Source organism: Crocuta crocuta, unplaced genomic scaffold (assembly GCF_008692635.1).
Source record: "Crocuta crocuta isolate KB4526 unplaced genomic scaffold, BGI_CrCroc_1.0 scaffold134, whole genome shotgun sequence".
Lineage (NCBI taxonomy): Eukaryota > Metazoa > Chordata > Mammalia > Carnivora > Hyaenidae > Crocuta > Crocuta crocuta.
In genome coordinates, this window is record NW_027530183.1 from 1,891,446 (window position 1) to 1,909,726 (window position 18,281).

Consider the following 18,281-nt stretch of genomic DNA (forward strand, 5'->3'; position numbering starts at 1 on the left):
CATCCAACTGGACTAGGAGTGGCTCTTATACGAGGATTTGTTGCAAATGGTGCCTATGACAAAACAAGGTTTGCTTAGCCCAAAGAAAAGACCTAAGATTATAGATCTACTCCTGATATAATACCTACCAAGGAATTTTTTCTTTTCCTCCAAAGTCAATTTGTGTAAAGCCTTCCAAAACATCACTATGGTAGGATGTGAATTGTCATATCCTTCTTCATAATGTGCATTCTAGTGAAAAAAGTGCAAAAAAAGAGTATTAAGAAAAGAGAAAAAAGGAATTTAAATTCAAACTTTAGGCCTTTATGATATACCTTTTCAAATGTTTCCCAGTCATAATCTGTACTTCCAATAATCACATCTTTCAGTTCTTCCGGATAGAAAAATTCAATAATATCCTTCTCACACACTTTGTAAAATCCTCTTTGGAATTCTTCATAAACTGCCTTCACAGAGATGTTGAAGATGTAATTGACACACTTAGAAACATAGTCTCTCCTTTAATGAAACAAAAAATGATTTCAGCTTACAGCAATACCCTGAACAAAACTGGAAGGGTGGGGCAAGGACAGTGGGAAGGATAAAAATAAAATAAGAACTAGAAACACTAATAATTCAGTGCTTACCATGTGCATACAGCTATTTTTCATATATTATCTAATTTAATCTTCATACAACTCCCAGGGTAGATTCTTAAGACATTTTAATTTTAGTAAAGATACTGACATGCTGACGTTACATAATTGCTCAAAGTCACACAGTTCAGAGAAATGACACAGATTAGAACAGAAAAGGTTTGGAAGAATAACACCCGACCGGCTAATAATGCTCCATAGAGGGGAATGGGCTTGGGAGATGGGGGAAATTTCCTATTTTATTTCACGGTCTTCTGTGCTGTCTGAATTTATGATAGGGAGTAACTACTATTAGTGTTTGTGGTTAAATACAAATAAAGAGGTGGATTTCTACCTCTAGCTTTGATAGGGTAGCTTAGAGCAAATTACTCCCAGTGAGAAGAACTAGAAAAATCCAGATAATACACAAAAACACATCTAGCTTCAGGCTTCCAAATCAGTCAAGACTCAAGAGGCCTCTTAATGAAGACAGAAGGGAAGCCCTTTGAAGTGAGTCCCACATCTTACTTGCAGTTTTTCCCTTCTGGCCATTTGCCAACTCAAGGAAAGAGATCAGGCAAAAAGTAGTTAAGAGGCAGAGAATTTTAGGTCTATCAAGAATACCATGGATAAATTGGGAGTATTCATAAAATATAGAGCTGGAAATGTTCTCTCTTGAGCTGTATACTTATTTAGGTACTCTTCTGTATGTCCTACTTCAATAAAGTTCTTTTTTTAAAAATAAAGATTAAAAGATTAAAGAAAACTAGTTGGCTTACACCGTAATGCTCACTTGACAGTATCCCTCTGACTCTCTGACCAATTATCAGTGGAACATTCTATAATCCCAGACTGTGGCTTTAAAACAGCATCCTATAAGGTGCGGAGAACTCAAGATACCACAGTAACATCTAATAATATTAACAGATACTAAGGCTCTGCTCCAGACCAGGTACCACTGTAGACCACTCTAGATACCAGATATAGAAGGATGCACATGACCAGTCCCTGCCTTCATGGAGCTCACTGTAGTGGGGGAAATACGGATAATAAGCAAATAAATCCAAAAGGTAGGTAATGTGTGATAGGAAGAGAAAAAGTAGAGATAAAGGATAAGGAAAGGCCTCTCTGAGAAAGCCATTTCCTTCCTTACCAGAACATAAACCCCAGGAGACATACACATACACACAACACACACCAACTCTCTCTGCCTTATTAAAATATGATAAATTTGGAATGGAAAATTTTAATAATTATGAGACATTTTTAGAGCCTGGTGAAATAAACAGTGTATAAACAAAGCAAATAATCCACTTCTCTGTACTTACTTGTTAGTCTGGTCAACAATTATGCAACTTCCGTTAGGAATTAAGTCTATGTCATTTTTGTCCCAATGCACCTGTAATCACAAATAAACACAGTTTTCTTCAAAAAGATCCTAAACAATCTATTATCAATAAAAACACTTTGAAACACACCTCTTTTCCTTAAGATCTTGTAAAAGTATACATTTTAGTCATAAAAACTAGTAAAGTATGAACACTTGAAATTTTTACAGAACCTGAGTTATCAATTTTAGTTTATCATACTGAAAAAAACTGGCAAATTGCCATATCTCAGTAGTCATTTTATACAGTATAGACCTAGTATGGTAGATTTGCAAAAATGGCTACAAATTCTTCCCAGCCTGGTATTCAAGCCTCTTTGCAGTGTGACTTTGACATACTCCCTCCACCTCACCCCCCTCACCCCTGCCCCAATCAAGAGAAGTGTTTATCTTTAGCTCTTGAATCTGGGTATGGCCATGTGAGGTACTCTGGCCAATGGGATCTGACATAAGTAGAAGTTTAAAAAGAAATTTGTATGTTGAGGCTTGCCATCTCTTTGTAATCCAGAGATCATTCTGTAAGGATACTTCAACTAGTCTACTAAAGAATAAGAAACCCCTAGAACAGAAAAGCTGTTCCAGCCCACACCCCATAAGCCAGCCAACAACTAGATATACAAGCCAAAGCCAGTGTGAAACATCCAGCTCATCAGTCAACTCAGTCCAGAAACTCAATGAATTGTTTGTTTTAAGCCACTAAATTTAGCTGCTGCTTGTTACATAGTAAAATCTAACTGATATGCCTGGGTCATAAAAAAATGAGCGGGAAAAACCCTTCTGCACTAATTCGTAAGTCTATTATTTTATTAAAGAGTGACATGCCTAAATAAATATATAAAGGGTTAATCAGATTCAATCTGATTTGTAAGCCAATTCTTATATAGTTTACTTACATTAAAATAGATACAAAATACTTCTCCAAAGTCATCACCTTCATCATCCAGAAGTGTTTGCAAACTCCTAAAGAACAATAATTTTGTTTTTTAAAAGTCAATAACCATGATCACTAGACAGATGATCTAAAATAAATGTCAAGTCATGACTATTCAGACGGTAGGAGGTCAGGGAGTTAGTTAACAATGACCATTTCTCTGTGTACTGACAGCCAGACCCCATCTACAAGTGTGAAGTTTACGAGTATTTGCAATTCTGCAAGCTCTCTTCTAACCTAAGTTCCTTTATCCAGTGATTGTAGGTTTCTATGTAGAGAACTGATACTGTATTTTTTTTAAGAGAGGGTCTATTTTTATTTTTTTTAATGTTTATTTATTTTTGAGAGGGAGAGGGTGCACACGTTAGTAGGGCAGGGCCAGAGAAATAGGGAGACAGAGAATCCCAAGCAGGCTCTGCCACCATCAGCACAGAGCCCACTGTGGGGCTCGAATCCAGTGTGAGATCATGACCTCAGCCAAAATCAAGAGCCAGACGCCCAAATCACTGAGCCACCCAGGTGCCCCAGTACTGATCATGTATGTAACTGACACCAAAACTTATTTAAATCAGTGTTACCTTTACTTAAAATTTTGAATTTTACTTACAGAATAAATACCCTCCTTTTAAATATCAGGGGTCACTTAGGAAATCTGAGGAATGAGAAGGTTAAAGGATGTTCTCCGCACCTACTGTCTCAGTATCATCAAGCTTAAGGTAAATTTGACCACCTTAACTGTTTCAAGGCATCTGTGTGAATATAGGTTTGTATTAGCATGGATGGCAGCCAGTCTTATTATGTCTCCATTGTCTCTTGTCCTATGGTACCTCACACGTATTTTTAAAGTTGTCTAGCTCATTGTGTTTGCTCATTTACTCATTTGTTCATTACTAAGCACCCAATGTAGCAGGCATAAGGGATGTAAAGTGGAGACATTACTGTCAATGAACCCTGAGACTAGCAGTAGTAGGTAAGATAGGCTGATGAGAGTCTCCTCAACAGTACACTCAGGTGTGTGCAGAAACGGTATGTAAGGGTGTAAGGACAGCCTGGAAGAACTTGGTTAACCCTTTCTGGAGGGACACGTGTCACTGGGGAAGGCCTCTAGATAAAAGTGGAATTCAACTTGACATTTCCATCACTGGACATTTTTATTACAGTACTGTGATAAACAGACCACAGTTTATTCATTGTAGGCTTTTTGAGGGGGAGTGAGTAGAGAGGAGTGATAGGAGTTCAGCTGATAAAACTGCACTCATAATAACTGGCTCATGATACTCTTGTCATTCTATGTCCATAGGTGGCTCATTTGCTTATTTGTGGGTATGTTTATGAAGAATACCTAGGAACTTGCCTCCCAAAACTAATATCTTATAGCTACTTATATGGGATACCTTCCCTATCTCATTCTTCTACCACCCCTAAACCGTTACAAATACCAGTTTGTAGGGTACTGGTAACCCTTCTGTTAAGGGATCTCATGAAGAACAGATAAATTCTTTCATCTTATTGAAGTTACACCTACTAATCTTTCCTTTAATGTTAGTACTTTTTTTTATGTCATGCTTAAAACTGCAATGGTGAGAAGATTTGTCCATACTGTCAACATTTTTGCATTTAATTATTTAAGTCCTTCAACCACATGAAGTTGATTTCTGTATATGGCATAAGGTTATCAGGTCTCCTTTTTTTGCATATGCTTGAACTGACAGTACTCCTGTTCCCATTAATCTGGTATGCTACCTCTAATGAGTTCCACAGGTGAATGGGTCAGTTTCTGAGCTGCACTCCTACCGTGCTGTCCTAATACAGCTTTCTAAAAATTCTTAGTATCTGGTAGGCCAAGTTCCCTATCCCTATTCACCTATTTTTGCTAGCTATTCTTGGCCTTTTGGTCATCCATATACATTTTATAATCAGTCTGTGAAATTTCATGGAAAGCCTGCTGAGACTAAAACTGGAGTTTCACTAAACACCAAGATCAGTGGCTTTCCAAGTGTAACCCAGACCAGAAACTTCTAGAAATCCCTAAGGACTTCACAAAGGATCTATAAGGTCAAAACTATTCTCATGATCATATCAAGATATTATTTGCCTTTTTCACATTCTTTCATAAATACAGAATGGACTTTTCCAGAGGCTTTATTATATGACAGCTAATAGAACGAATGTTTATGTATCCTCTACTTAAAACAGTAATCCCTGTTAATTTCTAATATTGTAAATACTGACAAATATAACCAACATAAGTATAAGTTCTTTGGGGTTGTCAATACTTTTTAAGTCTTAAGGCCTAAAAGTGTGAAAAACACTGATACAGATTTAATGATCTTTACATGTACTAAAGTTGACATGTTTTATGTTTATTAGGTCTTCTTAGACATTAATATTATTATGTCATTTTCATTGTTCTAGTAAAAAATAAATTTATTTCCTCTTCTCCAAACCTTGTGCTTTTGATACTTTCTCCTTATCTTATAAGATACTAATAAGGTAACTTATTAGTATAATTATACTAATTAGTATAGTGATTAACAGTTGGATGCTGGGAGCACCTGAGTGGTTCAGTCAGTTAAGTGTCCAACTCTTGGTTTTGGCTCAGGCATGATCTCACAGTTCATGAGTTCAAGCCCTGAGTTGGGCTCTGCTCTCATGGCAGGCAGCCTCTTGGGATTCTTCTTTCCCCCTCTCTGTGCCCCTCCCTGGTTTGCATGCGTGCTCTCTCTCAAAAATAAATAAATATTTAAAAAATTTTCTGAAGTTGGATGCTGGAGACAGACTGTTCAATTCATAGTTCTGTCACTATGGGGTCTGGGACAAGTTACCTAACCCGTCTGTTTCGGTTTCCTCATCTGTGAAATGGGGATGATAATAATAAATAATTATAATAATAGGACCATATACGCTTCTCATTTTTTTGAAAATTTATATAGGATTCCATTGCATGAATATGCCAAAAATACAGAATTCCCTTACTGAAGAACATTTAGGTATTCCACACATTATGAACTATGCAATATGATACATATTTGTATAGAAAAATCCTTGCATGGTTGTGTTATTTCTGAAAATGAAATGTCTATAGAGGTGCAACTGCTAAGTCAGAGGGGCAAATACATTTTTGATTCAGATTAAGTACTACCATAATGGTCTCTGAAAAGGCACCACCAATTTACATGTTTGCTACTAACACCTGAAATTAAAACCAACCTTTTCTCAAATGCTCTGGAACACTATACAGCATCAGTATTTCAATCTGTCAGTCTGAAGCACAAATTAGCCTCTGATTTTAATCTGCATTCCAGGATGACTAGGGAGATTAAGCCATTCTAAAATTTTTTTGTGGGTTACCTTCTTGTATACTTAGCCAATTTTTCTTATAGATGTATAGGAACACTTTATACAGCAGGAATATTACCCCTATTACCAGTATTTTTTTGTGAGGTAGTGGCTTGGCTTTTTAACTTAGAAAGTAAGTGTTCACTTTAAAGGTGAGGATATGAAATGAGATTTAAAATGAACATCACTTGCAGATTTCATACCATGGTAACTTGTGCTCTGTCCATGACTGTTTCTATAGAACTAAAGTTCAAAGATTAATATAAGCACTGAGGATAGGAGGAAAATCAACTTGTCTTAATTTTATTTACTTATTACTTTTATTTATTTTTTAATGTTTTATTTTGAGAGAGATCGCCAGTGGGAGAAGGGCAGAGAGAGACAGACAGAGAAAGAGAGAGACAGACAGACAGACAGAACTGGAAGGAGGCTCCAGGCTCTAAGCTGTCAGCACAGAGCCCGATGTGGGGCTTGAACCCATGAACTGTGAGATCATGACCTGAGCCGAAGTTGAATGCTTAAGACTGAGCCACCCAGGTGCCCCCAATTTTTTTTTTAATGTTTTATTTATTTCTGAGAGAGACAGAGAGAGAGAGAAAGAGAGATAGAGACAGCATGAGCAGGGGATACTCAGAGAGAGAAAGGGAGATACAGAATCTGAAGCAGGCTCCAGTCTCTGAGCTGGCTGTCAGCACAGAGCCCAATGCAGGGCTCAAACCCACGAACTGTGAGATCATGACCTGAGCCGAAGTCGGATGCTTAACCGACTGAGCCACCCAGGCGTCCCTGAACTTGTCTTAAGTTTTAAAAGTTCAATTATTATCCAATAATTCTTCCAAAAAGTAAAACTGATTTTAAAGTATTTACAATGGGGGCACCTGGGTGGCTCAGCTGGTCGAGCATCCTGGGATCGAGCCCCGCATTACACTCTGTGCAGTGTGGTGCCAGCTTGGGATTCTCTTTCCGTCTATCCCTGCCCATTCTCTGCTCTTGCTCTCTCTCAAAAAATAAAAAAATTACCTACAATGTTGAACATGAAAATACTATTTCGGTGTATGTGTTGAAATATTTACAGGGACATCTTGGAGGTACTGCAGTTTGGTTCAAGATCACCATAATAAAGCAATTATCCCAAAAGAGTAAGTCAAAAGGATTATTTGTTTTCTCAGTGCATATAAAATTTATGTTTGCACATATACTGTAGTCTATTAAGTGTGCAATAGCATTATATCTAAAAAAAACCAATATGGACACCTTAATTTAAAAATACTTTATTGATTAAAATGCTAACTATTCTCTGAACTCTCATCAGGTTGTAATCACTGATCAAAGATCACCATAACAAAGGTAATACTGGAAAATTTTGCAACACTATGAACATTACCAAAATGTGACACAGAAACTCAAAGTGAGCAAAGGTTGTTGGAAAAATGGCTTGACACAGAATTGCCACAAACCTTCTTGTTAAAAAAAAAAAAAAAAGCTATTAACAACGAAGCACAACAAAGTAGTAAAAGGTATGCTTGTATCTAAATATATATTATATGGAATTCTAAAAAAAGAACTATGTTTACTTACTTTCCCAAAACAGGACTAAGTTCTTTTAAGTCTTCCAGTGATGGCTCCTGGTTCAAAAGTTTCTTAAACAGGGCCAGTGGAAAAGGGATGTTGGCAACATTGAAATTGAATAGGGAAAGTCCACACAGAACCCCAAAGAAGAAATATCTTTTCTTCTCAAATTTAGGCTGAAAAGGGAAAAACAAACAAACAAACAAAAAAAAAACTTTAATGTGTTTTCACTTTTATAAGTAAAACAAAATTTTTATATTAGGTACACCTTTTTCCCCCTTTCACAAAATCAAATTACAGATTAAAATAAAAAAGCTTGCGGTAAGAATATTTAGGATTTATGTGCAACCATTAAGTCAATTTCAATCTCTGCCACAGGAAGAGAAACAAAATTAATATAAACTGAAATTTTCACAATTTCTTTTCATAGCCATGGTCTTCAAATTCATTGGGAAAAACAGAACTGAAAAAAAGAATGCCTGAGGAAGGAAGGGTTCTTTTTAATCCATATATTCTATAAATGGTCAATAACATATACTGCTTAATTTTCCTGTGGAGGCAGAAATAGGAATCCAGGGAAAGGAGACTGCATTTTAAAGAAAAACATCACCTTATTTTTTTTATATATATATATTTTTATTTATTTCTAGGAGAGAGAGACAGCGTGAGCAGGGGAGGGTCAGAGNCATCACCTTATTAAAATTGAGATTATCTCCATAATTCTATGGATCAATAACTCCTCTCCTAAAATGAAACCATCTAGACAACCTAATTTTCAATGGTATGTGACATGCCTTTTCTGTCATAAACGTAAGCAAAGAGGAGAGGACTTACCCTGACAGGAAACCACATGTAGGAAGCCTCCTCCGGATACATGAACATCCCATATTCTGGATGGGTCATCTCCTCAAACAGACAGTGGAAAAACTCTACCTTGACTCCTCCAGAGTTGAGTCCAATTTCTCCACTAAATGAAACCTGAGGAAACAGAGTAAATAATACATCTCTTTCAGGGCTCTAAAGTGCTATGTATTAAAGCTCATCTAATGACAGTTACAAGTAAGGGGTGTCCAACTGTTCAGTTGGAAGAGACTAATGACTCTTAATCTCAGGGTCATGAGTTTAAGCCCCATATTGAATATAGACACTGCATCATAAAACTTAGAAAAAAAAAAAAGTTACAACGAATATGATCTATGGACCTAAATATTTGGTAAGCAATATGGTAAGCATCCTACTCATATTACCATATTTAATCTTCACATTAATTCTAGAGGTGATAAAGCTTCAAGAATTTAAATAACTTTCCAAATGTCACACACCACTAAGGGTGCAGCCTCCATTTAATCCTGGGTCTGTCAAGTCTCAGAGCCAGCTGTCTTTAGCTACTAACCTCACCTCAATGGGCATCACTACATATATATATGTATATACATATATATGTATATATGTATGTATGTATATGGGATCTTAAGTATAATGAAAATAAACAAAGAAATTAAAAAAATAGGATTTTCAAAAAAAACTGAAAAACCAGAGCACACATAAGGTATTTATTGGCTTGGCTGTTTACTCCCTGAGAAGGTACCTGTTGACACCAATTCCTCCCTAGGATGATTCTGTCATAACCCACCTTTACTCCTCCAATTACTCATTCCTGCCTTTCCTTCTTGGAATCCCTCACTTCAGTGTACAAATGTGGTTAAGGTCTCCCTTATTCTTAAAAGAAAAAAATCTCAACCCTCCACCTCAACTCTAGGTTCTGGAGTTCTGAATACTGGCTTCTACTCTAGGTTGCCAAATTCTAGAGAATTGTGTACACTAACTTCCAAATCTATTTCTCTGCTTAAATGCTCTCTCCCAGAGGACCCGGAACCTGTGAACCCCCAATTCCAGTGACTTGTTCTCATGTCTCCTCTCCTCGATTTTGCGAACCAATTTTACACTTCTGATAACCTCTTCTTTCTTTATACCCTCTTCTCTCTTGCTTTCTCTTAAAAAACATTAATTAGGTTTTTACTTCTTTTTCCTGCTACTTTAATATCAAAAATTCCTGCGGTTCTGTGCTTTTTCCATTCTTTTTGCTCTTTCCCTGGATACTTGATTTCTCTTTAAAACTTCACTTATCACTTGGCAAGCATTTAACCTTCATATCCACTGTCCTCCTATCTTCTCTCCTGATTGACACACACTCCTGTCCGAAGGCCTGCTCCACATTTCCATCAGGATGTTCCACCGGCACTTCACCCACAGCTCCTTTTACTGGTTTATTTGGATGAATGCCTCTTCCACTTTCTAGAGATCCAAGTTTCAAACCTCAGTGAATTATTTAAAATCTTTGTAAGGTCAAGTGTCAAATCCTTGCTCTGCTCCTTAATGTCACAAAACCTCCGTTTTCTCTTAAGATTCTGAGAAAGATTAAATAGGATAACATAAAAAATGCCTCACATAGCTTGGAAAGTGGTTGCTGCTCATCAAATGTTACCTAAATTTTTTAAATAGATGAAATGTAAAAGTGGAACTGAAATAACTCAGTGGACTGGCTGGCTGGCACTGGTAAAACTTACATAATGAGTCTGTTAGATTTTTGTGGAAATGCTACGTTTAGCTGCAAACCCAGTGCGACATACTTTTAAAATAATCTTCCCTCTGGGGGGTTTGGGCGGAGTAGGAGTGCAGAGGCAGGGGGAGTGTGGGGCTGCCTTGTGACCTGGCTGCATTCCCCCTTTTCCTCACAGCTGCCCAAGGATGACAACAAGAAGAAAGATACTGGAAAGTCAGCCAAAAAAAGACAAAGACCCAGTGAACAAATATGCGACAAGGCCAAAAAGAAGAAGTGGCCCAAAGGCAAAGTTCGGGACAAGCTCAATAACCTGGTCTTGTCTGACAAAGTGACAAATGACAAAATCTGTAAGGAAGTTCCAACTAAAAGCTTGTAACTCCAGCTGTTGTCTCGGAGAGACTGAAGATTCAAGGTTCCCTGGCCAGGGCAGCCCTTCAGGAGCTCCTTTGTAAAGAAGTTTATTAAATAAAAATAAAAAATTAATTTCTTCTCTGGAAGAACCATGGTTACAACCTTTTAGATTTTCCTTCTCTCTGCAGCAAAAACATTGAGAATTATACTTTACCATTAACTCCTTCCTCAGATCTTCATTCTCAAATTGATATAGGTGACTCAAAACATCCTCAATCAAGTGACTCCTTCTGACTGTGAGATTAAAAGTGGGCAGCAAAGCTAATTCGGACCTTCCTTGTTGCATAACTCCGGCCAAACGCATACAAGCTCTAATTTTTTTCTCCTAGGAAAACAAATGTTTCACTTCACTTCACCATTTGGTCTACATAGGAATTTATAAAGGGGAATAAACGGGTTCAATTTATCCTGAGTGCACATCACAAACATTTATGAAAAGAGCTTTGTTTACGTATGCCACTGGAGAGAAGCTATACATTCAGTATTCACATTCAGGAAACAGAAGAAACACCTAAGGAATGAAAAGCTTTGTGGAGCCAACCAGGGGCAGCAGGGAAGTGACCAACTGTGGGCTCTACTGGTCCACTTTATCCTGCAAACACAATTATTAATACTTAGTTACCAAAGCTAATTACCATCATTAGGTTAAGAGAAGAATTAGCAGATACGAAAGTGGTGTGCTGAAACAGAACATTCTCATTTGGAAAAGAATTTCAGAAGTTTAGAAAGCAAGCATGTGGGGCACCAGGGTGGCTCAGTCGGTTGAACACCCAACTGATATCAGCTCAGGTCATGATCCCAGGGCTGTAGCCGTGTCAGGCTATGCACTGAGCATGGAGGCACTTTGAGGTTCTCTCTCTCCTTCTGTCCCTCTCCCCTGCTGGTGCACTCTCTAAAATAAAATTTAAAAAAAAATTTTTTAAACAGAAAGAGAGAAAGCTGCAGGAAAAGTTCAGGTATGAGAGACCTCTCTAAGGATATACTAATCTCAGAGGAAAACCTAGTAAGAGATTTTAGGGCACAGATGCTCTAAGAAGTTAGAGCTCTAAGAAGATAGGAGACAGAGAGACAAGACACACACACACAAAGACCATCTGACCAAATGGCAATTTGAGATCGTTAAAGTCTAAGGCTCTTGACAAAACAACAATCCAGTATCAGTTCCATAAAATTATTACTGGAGTCCTGTTTAAAATTAGGAGCGGGGCACCCTGGGTGGCTCTAAGTTGAGCTGGACTCTTGTTTGGCTCAGGTCAAATTCTGATCCCAGGGTTGTGGGATAGAGCCCCACCCACATCAGTGCTGAGCATGGAGCCTGCTTAAGACTCTCTCTCTCTCAATCTCTCTCTCCCACTCTGTCCCTCTCCCTTGTTCATGCTCTCACTCTCTTAAAAAAATAAAAATAAAATTAGAAAACAGCTGCAAGAATTGAAAAAATGAAAAAGTTCTTATATCTTTTTTCCTTTCATTTTCCTTTGTTAAGTAGTTCATTAATGGTCATACTCATAAATCAATTTCTTATTTTGTTTTATAATGCAAAAGTATCTACTTTTAGGACATACATTTGAGTATTACTCAGATATACACATATATGGATGCATATATAAAAGAGATAATAAGAACTAAGACTCTTAGGCACTTAAAATTCCCTAAGCATTTCCTTTTTTTGAATATTTTTAAATGTTTATTTTAATATTTGAGACCAAGAGAGAGCACACACACAGTGGGTGAGGGACAGAGAGGGAGAGAGAGGATCCCAAGCAGACTCCATGCTGTCAGCAAAGAACCCAATGAGGGGTTCCTTCTCACAAACTGTGAGATCATGACCTGAGCTAAAATAAAAAGTCAGATCCTTAACCTACTGAGCCACCCAGCCTCTCCTCCCTAGGCATTTTCAATTGTCCAGTTTTAAATTCAAAATCACTTTTCCAGACATGCTGACAAACAGAACCAACTCACCTGATGACAGTTCATTGAAAAAGGGATCAAACCTTTATCATGGCATCATCAGAGTACCAGCCATTTATGTGTGTCTTCATTTCAAGAATCCTCAGTCACCTCTACTCCCACTGCTGGGGTTTTGTCTGTGTGTTTGTTTGTTTGTTTTAGCCTCAGCCTCCTTAAATACTGGTGCTAATCCCAATCAAACCCAAGTCTGCTATGTCTCTCTAAGTCCCATTCAGAAGACCTGTAGACAGGCTCCAACCTCAAGGTAAAAGCCCTATAAACTAGGTCAGTTGCCCATACTCTACCCATCACTACTGGTACTGGGGCCTTAATATGCTTCAAGACCAAGCCAATCCAAATTAAGACTGTCTTTCTTGCCATCTTTATTAGTCTAAGCTCCATGAATGTTACAACCATCAGTCTCACCACTGGGTAGCTCCCTTATCAATTCCCCAAATACTGTATGTTTATAAAGGCATTTGTCATTTGACTTAATAAAGACAAAGACATAAGCATACATACCTGTATTTTTAAAAGCGAATCTGCATATAGTAGTTTGATTTTCGACAAAATATTAAAGATAAATGGAAAATGACTGAATATGACAGGATACGGACTGTCTACTGAAGTGCCCTAAAAATAGAAATGACAGGAATTCTGATAAATCAAAGGACAGAGAAATCTTACACTTTAGCTAAGTCTTAAATCCCTGGTAGTTTATGGTCTCAGTTCTTACAGCCAAAGCAATCCAAACTTCTGGTTGGCATTAAATATATAAAATTCTAAGAAAATGTTTTGTACGTATCAATGAAAGGTATATAAACCTAGTATTAGCAGCACTCATTTAGCAATTAATTATAAATTTTAGACGCTTTCCCAAAGAATCTGTTCTGCCACAATCTGCACTTCTGAAGTTCAAATTAGTTCAGATATATCTGGTGAATAGGGGAATGACAGAATGTAGACAGCTGAGGAGAGCATACAGGATTTCTGCTGGTCTGTGCTAGCAGAAGAATTACAGCCTTCAGACAGGAGAAAACCTCAGGTCAGCTGTTGAACCAGCAGCAACAGCTCATTAGCTTTATTTTAAGAAAATAAAAAAGGAGTACTTCCACCTGGAGCAAGTGCCAAGGCTGCAGGCTCCTGGTGAGGCACACCACCCTGTACGCCCACCTATGGGCAGAGCCCCCTCGCCATCTATGTGAGCTCTGCACCACCAGTCCTCTACTTAGAGTGTGGGTAGAGTTCCAAACTGTTGTCTTGTGCAATTCATACTCTCAGGGCACTCTCCACAAGCTGCCTGCCTGTGGCCGAGTCAGGTGATCTAAGGTAGCAACCACTTTTCCATTAGAGTTCTGGCTACAAAGCTGCATTGGTTTTGAAGGGTATGTCTTGCCTTTCCTGTCTGTAAGCTCTGTTATTCCTACTGAGCAATTTTGCAGAGTGCAAGTATATTTGGAAACTCATGCATAATGTTACAGCACAAATACCTATATTAACACAATGATGGTCAACTTTCCTCCCTTAAACGTGCCATACTAGGGGTGCCTGGCTGTTGTTCAAGTGGAGCATGTGACTCAATCTCAGGGTTGTGAGTTCGAGCCCCACACTAGGTACAGAGATTACTTTTTTAAAAAATTAAATCATTAAAAAAATAAAGATAAAAATAAAAAAGAAACATGCCATACTTACCAAGTTGTTCACTTTCCAAGAAGACCTTCTATATGCATCCCCATAAAAATCAAGCCATTGTGTAAGCTCATTTATTTTGAAAATACTTTCGGGCAGGTGATATTTGGCCTGGTTTACCTTGAATAAAAGATGGCCTGTGAGGACGTTTTATAAATGAAGATGACTTTGCTTAGGGCTATTCATTAGCAGAACAAATAAATTAAACAGTCTTTTAATGAACAGAATAAAGTTCTATCCAATTCCTCCACTGACAAAGCCCCACATTTTCAGGAACATGAAGAATACCTGTAATTTAACAGCATAAATTGATGATATGATGATAAACTCCTACTCTTTTTTTCCCCTTAGTTTATCGTCAAGTTGGCTTCCATATAACATCCAGTGCTCATCCCAACAAGTGCCCTCCTCCATGCCCATCACCCCCACCCCCATCAGCCTTCAGTTTGTTCTCAGCATTCAATACTTATTCTTAATTCATAGAAAGGTTGTAAAGAATTTTAGGTTCGAAGAAAAACACACTGCAGTATGAATCCAAAGTACTCTGGGGCCCAATATTTCAGGCCATATTCTTCAGAACTTAACAACATACCAGTTATAGATGTTCCCCTCTGACAAGGCATATGTGGAGCATTCCCCTCCTAAACCATGAGGGAATTTTCCAGCCTTCCATCCCCCAAGATGACCAGAGTTACTTATTTTGACATGCGCACAGAAACCTGGACCAGTGCTAACCATCAGTTAGTGAAGTCACTCATAATGACACTACATGTTCTAAACATGAGTGACCATTAGTATATGATCTGGTGGACACAGTCCTAGCCTAACTGACTAATTCTCAACAGGTCTTCTAAAAACCCTTCTTAGCTGGGTAAGCTAAGACCATTCACCTGGAATATTCGTACTGACCCTGGCCCAGACCCCAAATGATCCAAGCCTCCCAGTACCAACACCAAGAGCATCATGAAGCTGTTTCACCGTGAATACGGTTCTCTGGATCCTGCTGATTTCAGCCTTCCATAGTCAACAGCCTTAACATCCCCAGTTATGGAAAAAGTGGGTGGTTTATCCTTGTGGCTTCTTGTGGACTCCCTTTTGAGGTGGGCGGGATATTGACAAATAATCTGATGTCACTGTCAGAGTCAAAGGATAAAGCAGGATCCCTTAACAATTTCTTTTGTTGTTCAGTATTTCTCAGAATTCTTTTTAAAAAAAATTTTTAATGTTTATTTTTGAAAGAGAGAGAGAGAGACAGAGCATGAGCAGGAGGGGCAGAGAGAGACAGAGACACAGAATCCAAAGCAGACTCCAGACTCTGAGCTATCAGCACAGAGCCCAATGCAGGGCTCAAACACACAAGCTGTGAGCTCATGACCTGAACTGAAGTCAGACACTTAACCAACAGAGCCACCCACGTGCCCCAGGATTCTCTTTTTTTAAGTGGAAAAAGCTCATTGGAATACATTTTTCCTGAGCTCTTCAGTAATTTTCTCAATTTTTCAAAACAAATTATTTTCTTTTAAATTAATCTTTCTTTTATATAAAACTTTTAAAGCTAGCCAAGGATAGGCACTGCTTTTCAGCAGTATGGCAGAACTGTTTTCATTTAGCAGTATGACAGATTAGCTACCTTGATTCACTGAAAACAACCAGAAAGAGAGGAAAAAGTGTGAAAAAATATTTTTAATTCAACACTAATACTGTAAGTAAATATCAAATAATCACGTTAAAAACAAAGTGAAGGTGGCATTTGCTGTGAGAACATTTGCCAGAACTGGTGACTTGAACTTCAGTTTGCAATGGCTGGGGCTTTGGAGAAAGACAAAACCCAGACTGTTCAAATTACAGGGCCAATAATAGAATGCCACCTCATAAATCTGGGATCCAAAAGGGCTAACCCATCACAGCGAGGGTAAACTAGAAATGAACAGGTTCTTTCCGCCATTCCTACATCAAGCAACCCCCACACCTTGACTCCAAGCCCATGAAGCAAACTGCAGCTAGTTAAAACGGTGCTAAGTTGTGGAGGAAAAAAATCACCTACAGAATCTGCAATCACAGAAGCACTTTCCTGAAAATTCGACACTACATTCACACCACGTCTAGAGATCTAAAGAGCTTCAAACCAAGAATTTAATTTAAAGTAGTACCAAACCAAAGTGGTGTCTCCTGGTAGAAGCAAATTCTCCCTGGAGAAACTCAGCCCTCAAAGAATTCCAAAAGATAATGTTCCAAAGAACACACACATACAAGCACACACAGAGTCACAACACATACAATAATGAAGGCACTATAAGGAATATTCAGCTGAAGCAAGAGAGGGCAAAGCTGACCTGTGAAGACTTCAGATACCAGAGATATAACTTCTATAGATTTACTAAGGTAATATGGAAGCCTGAAAATAAAGGCAAGATGAAGATACCATAAACAATGACCAAGAATAAAAAATTTCAAAGAAACAATGAGAACTTCTGCAAGTGAAAAACACCAATTACTTGAAATAAAAACTCAAAGGGCAGTTTTATTAGCAGGCAAAAATCACTGAAAAGAGAATTCATGGGAAGATATGGCTGAAGAAATCACCCAGAATGGGATGTAATCAGAGATGAAAAATAATAAAGGTTAAGAGACATGGAAGACAGAGTGAGATGGTCTAACATATAAACTGCAATTTCAGTAGGAAGGGAGGAAGTCAATATTTGTTTGGATTTAAAATGTGTGACTTAAGAACATCCTTTATAGGTTATTTTCAAAAACCCTACAGTAAACATTCTATGTAATAGTGACATATAATTTTTTCCTTTAAAATCACAAACAAGGGGGAGGCACCTGGCTGACTCAGTGAGTGGAATGTGCGACTCTTGATCTTGGGGTTAGGAGTTCAAGCCTCACACTGGATGTAGAGATAACTTAAAAATACTGAGGGGCACCTGGGTGGCTCAGTCATTAGTGTCCGACTTTGGCCCAGGTCATGATCTCACAGTTCGTGGTTTCAAGCCCCAAAATGGGCTCTCTGCTGTCAGCACTGAGGCTGCTTTGGATGCTCTGTTACCCTCTTTTTGATCTTCCCCCACTTATGCAGTCTCTCTCTCTCTTCAAAATAAACAAACATATATAAAAAGCCTTTTAAAATAAAACACTTAAATACACAAACAAGATAAGGAACCTATTACCAACACTTCTATTTAACAGGGATTGTACCATTGTATAGGAAGGCTTAGCCAGTGCAACATGGCAAAGGAAAGTAATAAATGTATATGAGTTAGAAAGAAAAAAATTATTTTTCTCAAAGATATGACTGCATGCACAGAAAGTACAAAAGACCTACAGGTAAATTACTAGATAGAATGTGAAAATTTATCAAATTTGCAGTCTATAAAAAATTAATATTCAAAAATTAATGCATCCCTACAAACCAACAGATACATTTAAACTGAATGAAAGTCACACATGCCCTTCATACAAGAAGAAACAAATATTGCAATTATAAACATGACAACATGTTCTAATGCATAAGAACAAGGGAAATAGAATTAAAATCATAATTTGGTATCATTTAATACTGAAAATATTTAAAAAATTTTAAAAACAGGTACTCTCATTGTGTCCTGGAGAGGATTTAAATTAGTCCATTTTGGAAGACAGTTTGTCACTACCAATAAAGAGCACATACATATCCTACAACCTATCAATGCCAGAACTAGGTATGGAGAGTACAAACCAAACCTTGACCCATGAATGCCAAGATATATGTATGGAAGTATTTATAGCAGCATGTTTTCTCATAGAAGAAGGCCCTTCCACCAAAAACTGTGAACATCACATATCTCC

General features: G+C 37.8%; 1 protein-coding gene across 2 annotated transcripts in view; it reads right to left on the reverse strand.

The window, feature by feature from the left end:
- The window catches only part of HERC5 (HECT and RLD domain containing E3 ubiquitin protein ligase 5), a 41,993-nt gene that overhangs the window by 1,208 nt on the left and 22,504 nt on the right, over window positions 1-18,281 (reverse strand). For both annotated transcript variants that reach the window (XM_077765120.1, XM_077765121.1), the window contains 9 exons: window positions 14,454-14,570; window positions 13,284-13,394; window positions 10,969-11,139; window positions 8,675-8,818; window positions 7,850-8,016; window positions 2,895-2,961; window positions 1,943-2,013; window positions 315-498; window positions 129-231 (listed from right to left, as the gene is read on the reverse strand). In XM_077765120.1, coding sequence (XP_077621246.1) covers window positions 129-231; window positions 315-498; window positions 1,943-2,013; window positions 2,895-2,961; window positions 7,850-8,016; window positions 8,675-8,818; window positions 10,969-11,139; window positions 13,284-13,394; window positions 14,454-14,570 — 1,135 coding nt within the window. The remainder of the gene's footprint in view (window positions 1-128; window positions 232-314; window positions 499-1,942; window positions 2,014-2,894; window positions 2,962-7,849; window positions 8,017-8,674; window positions 8,819-10,968; window positions 11,140-13,283; window positions 13,395-14,453; window positions 14,571-18,281) is intronic.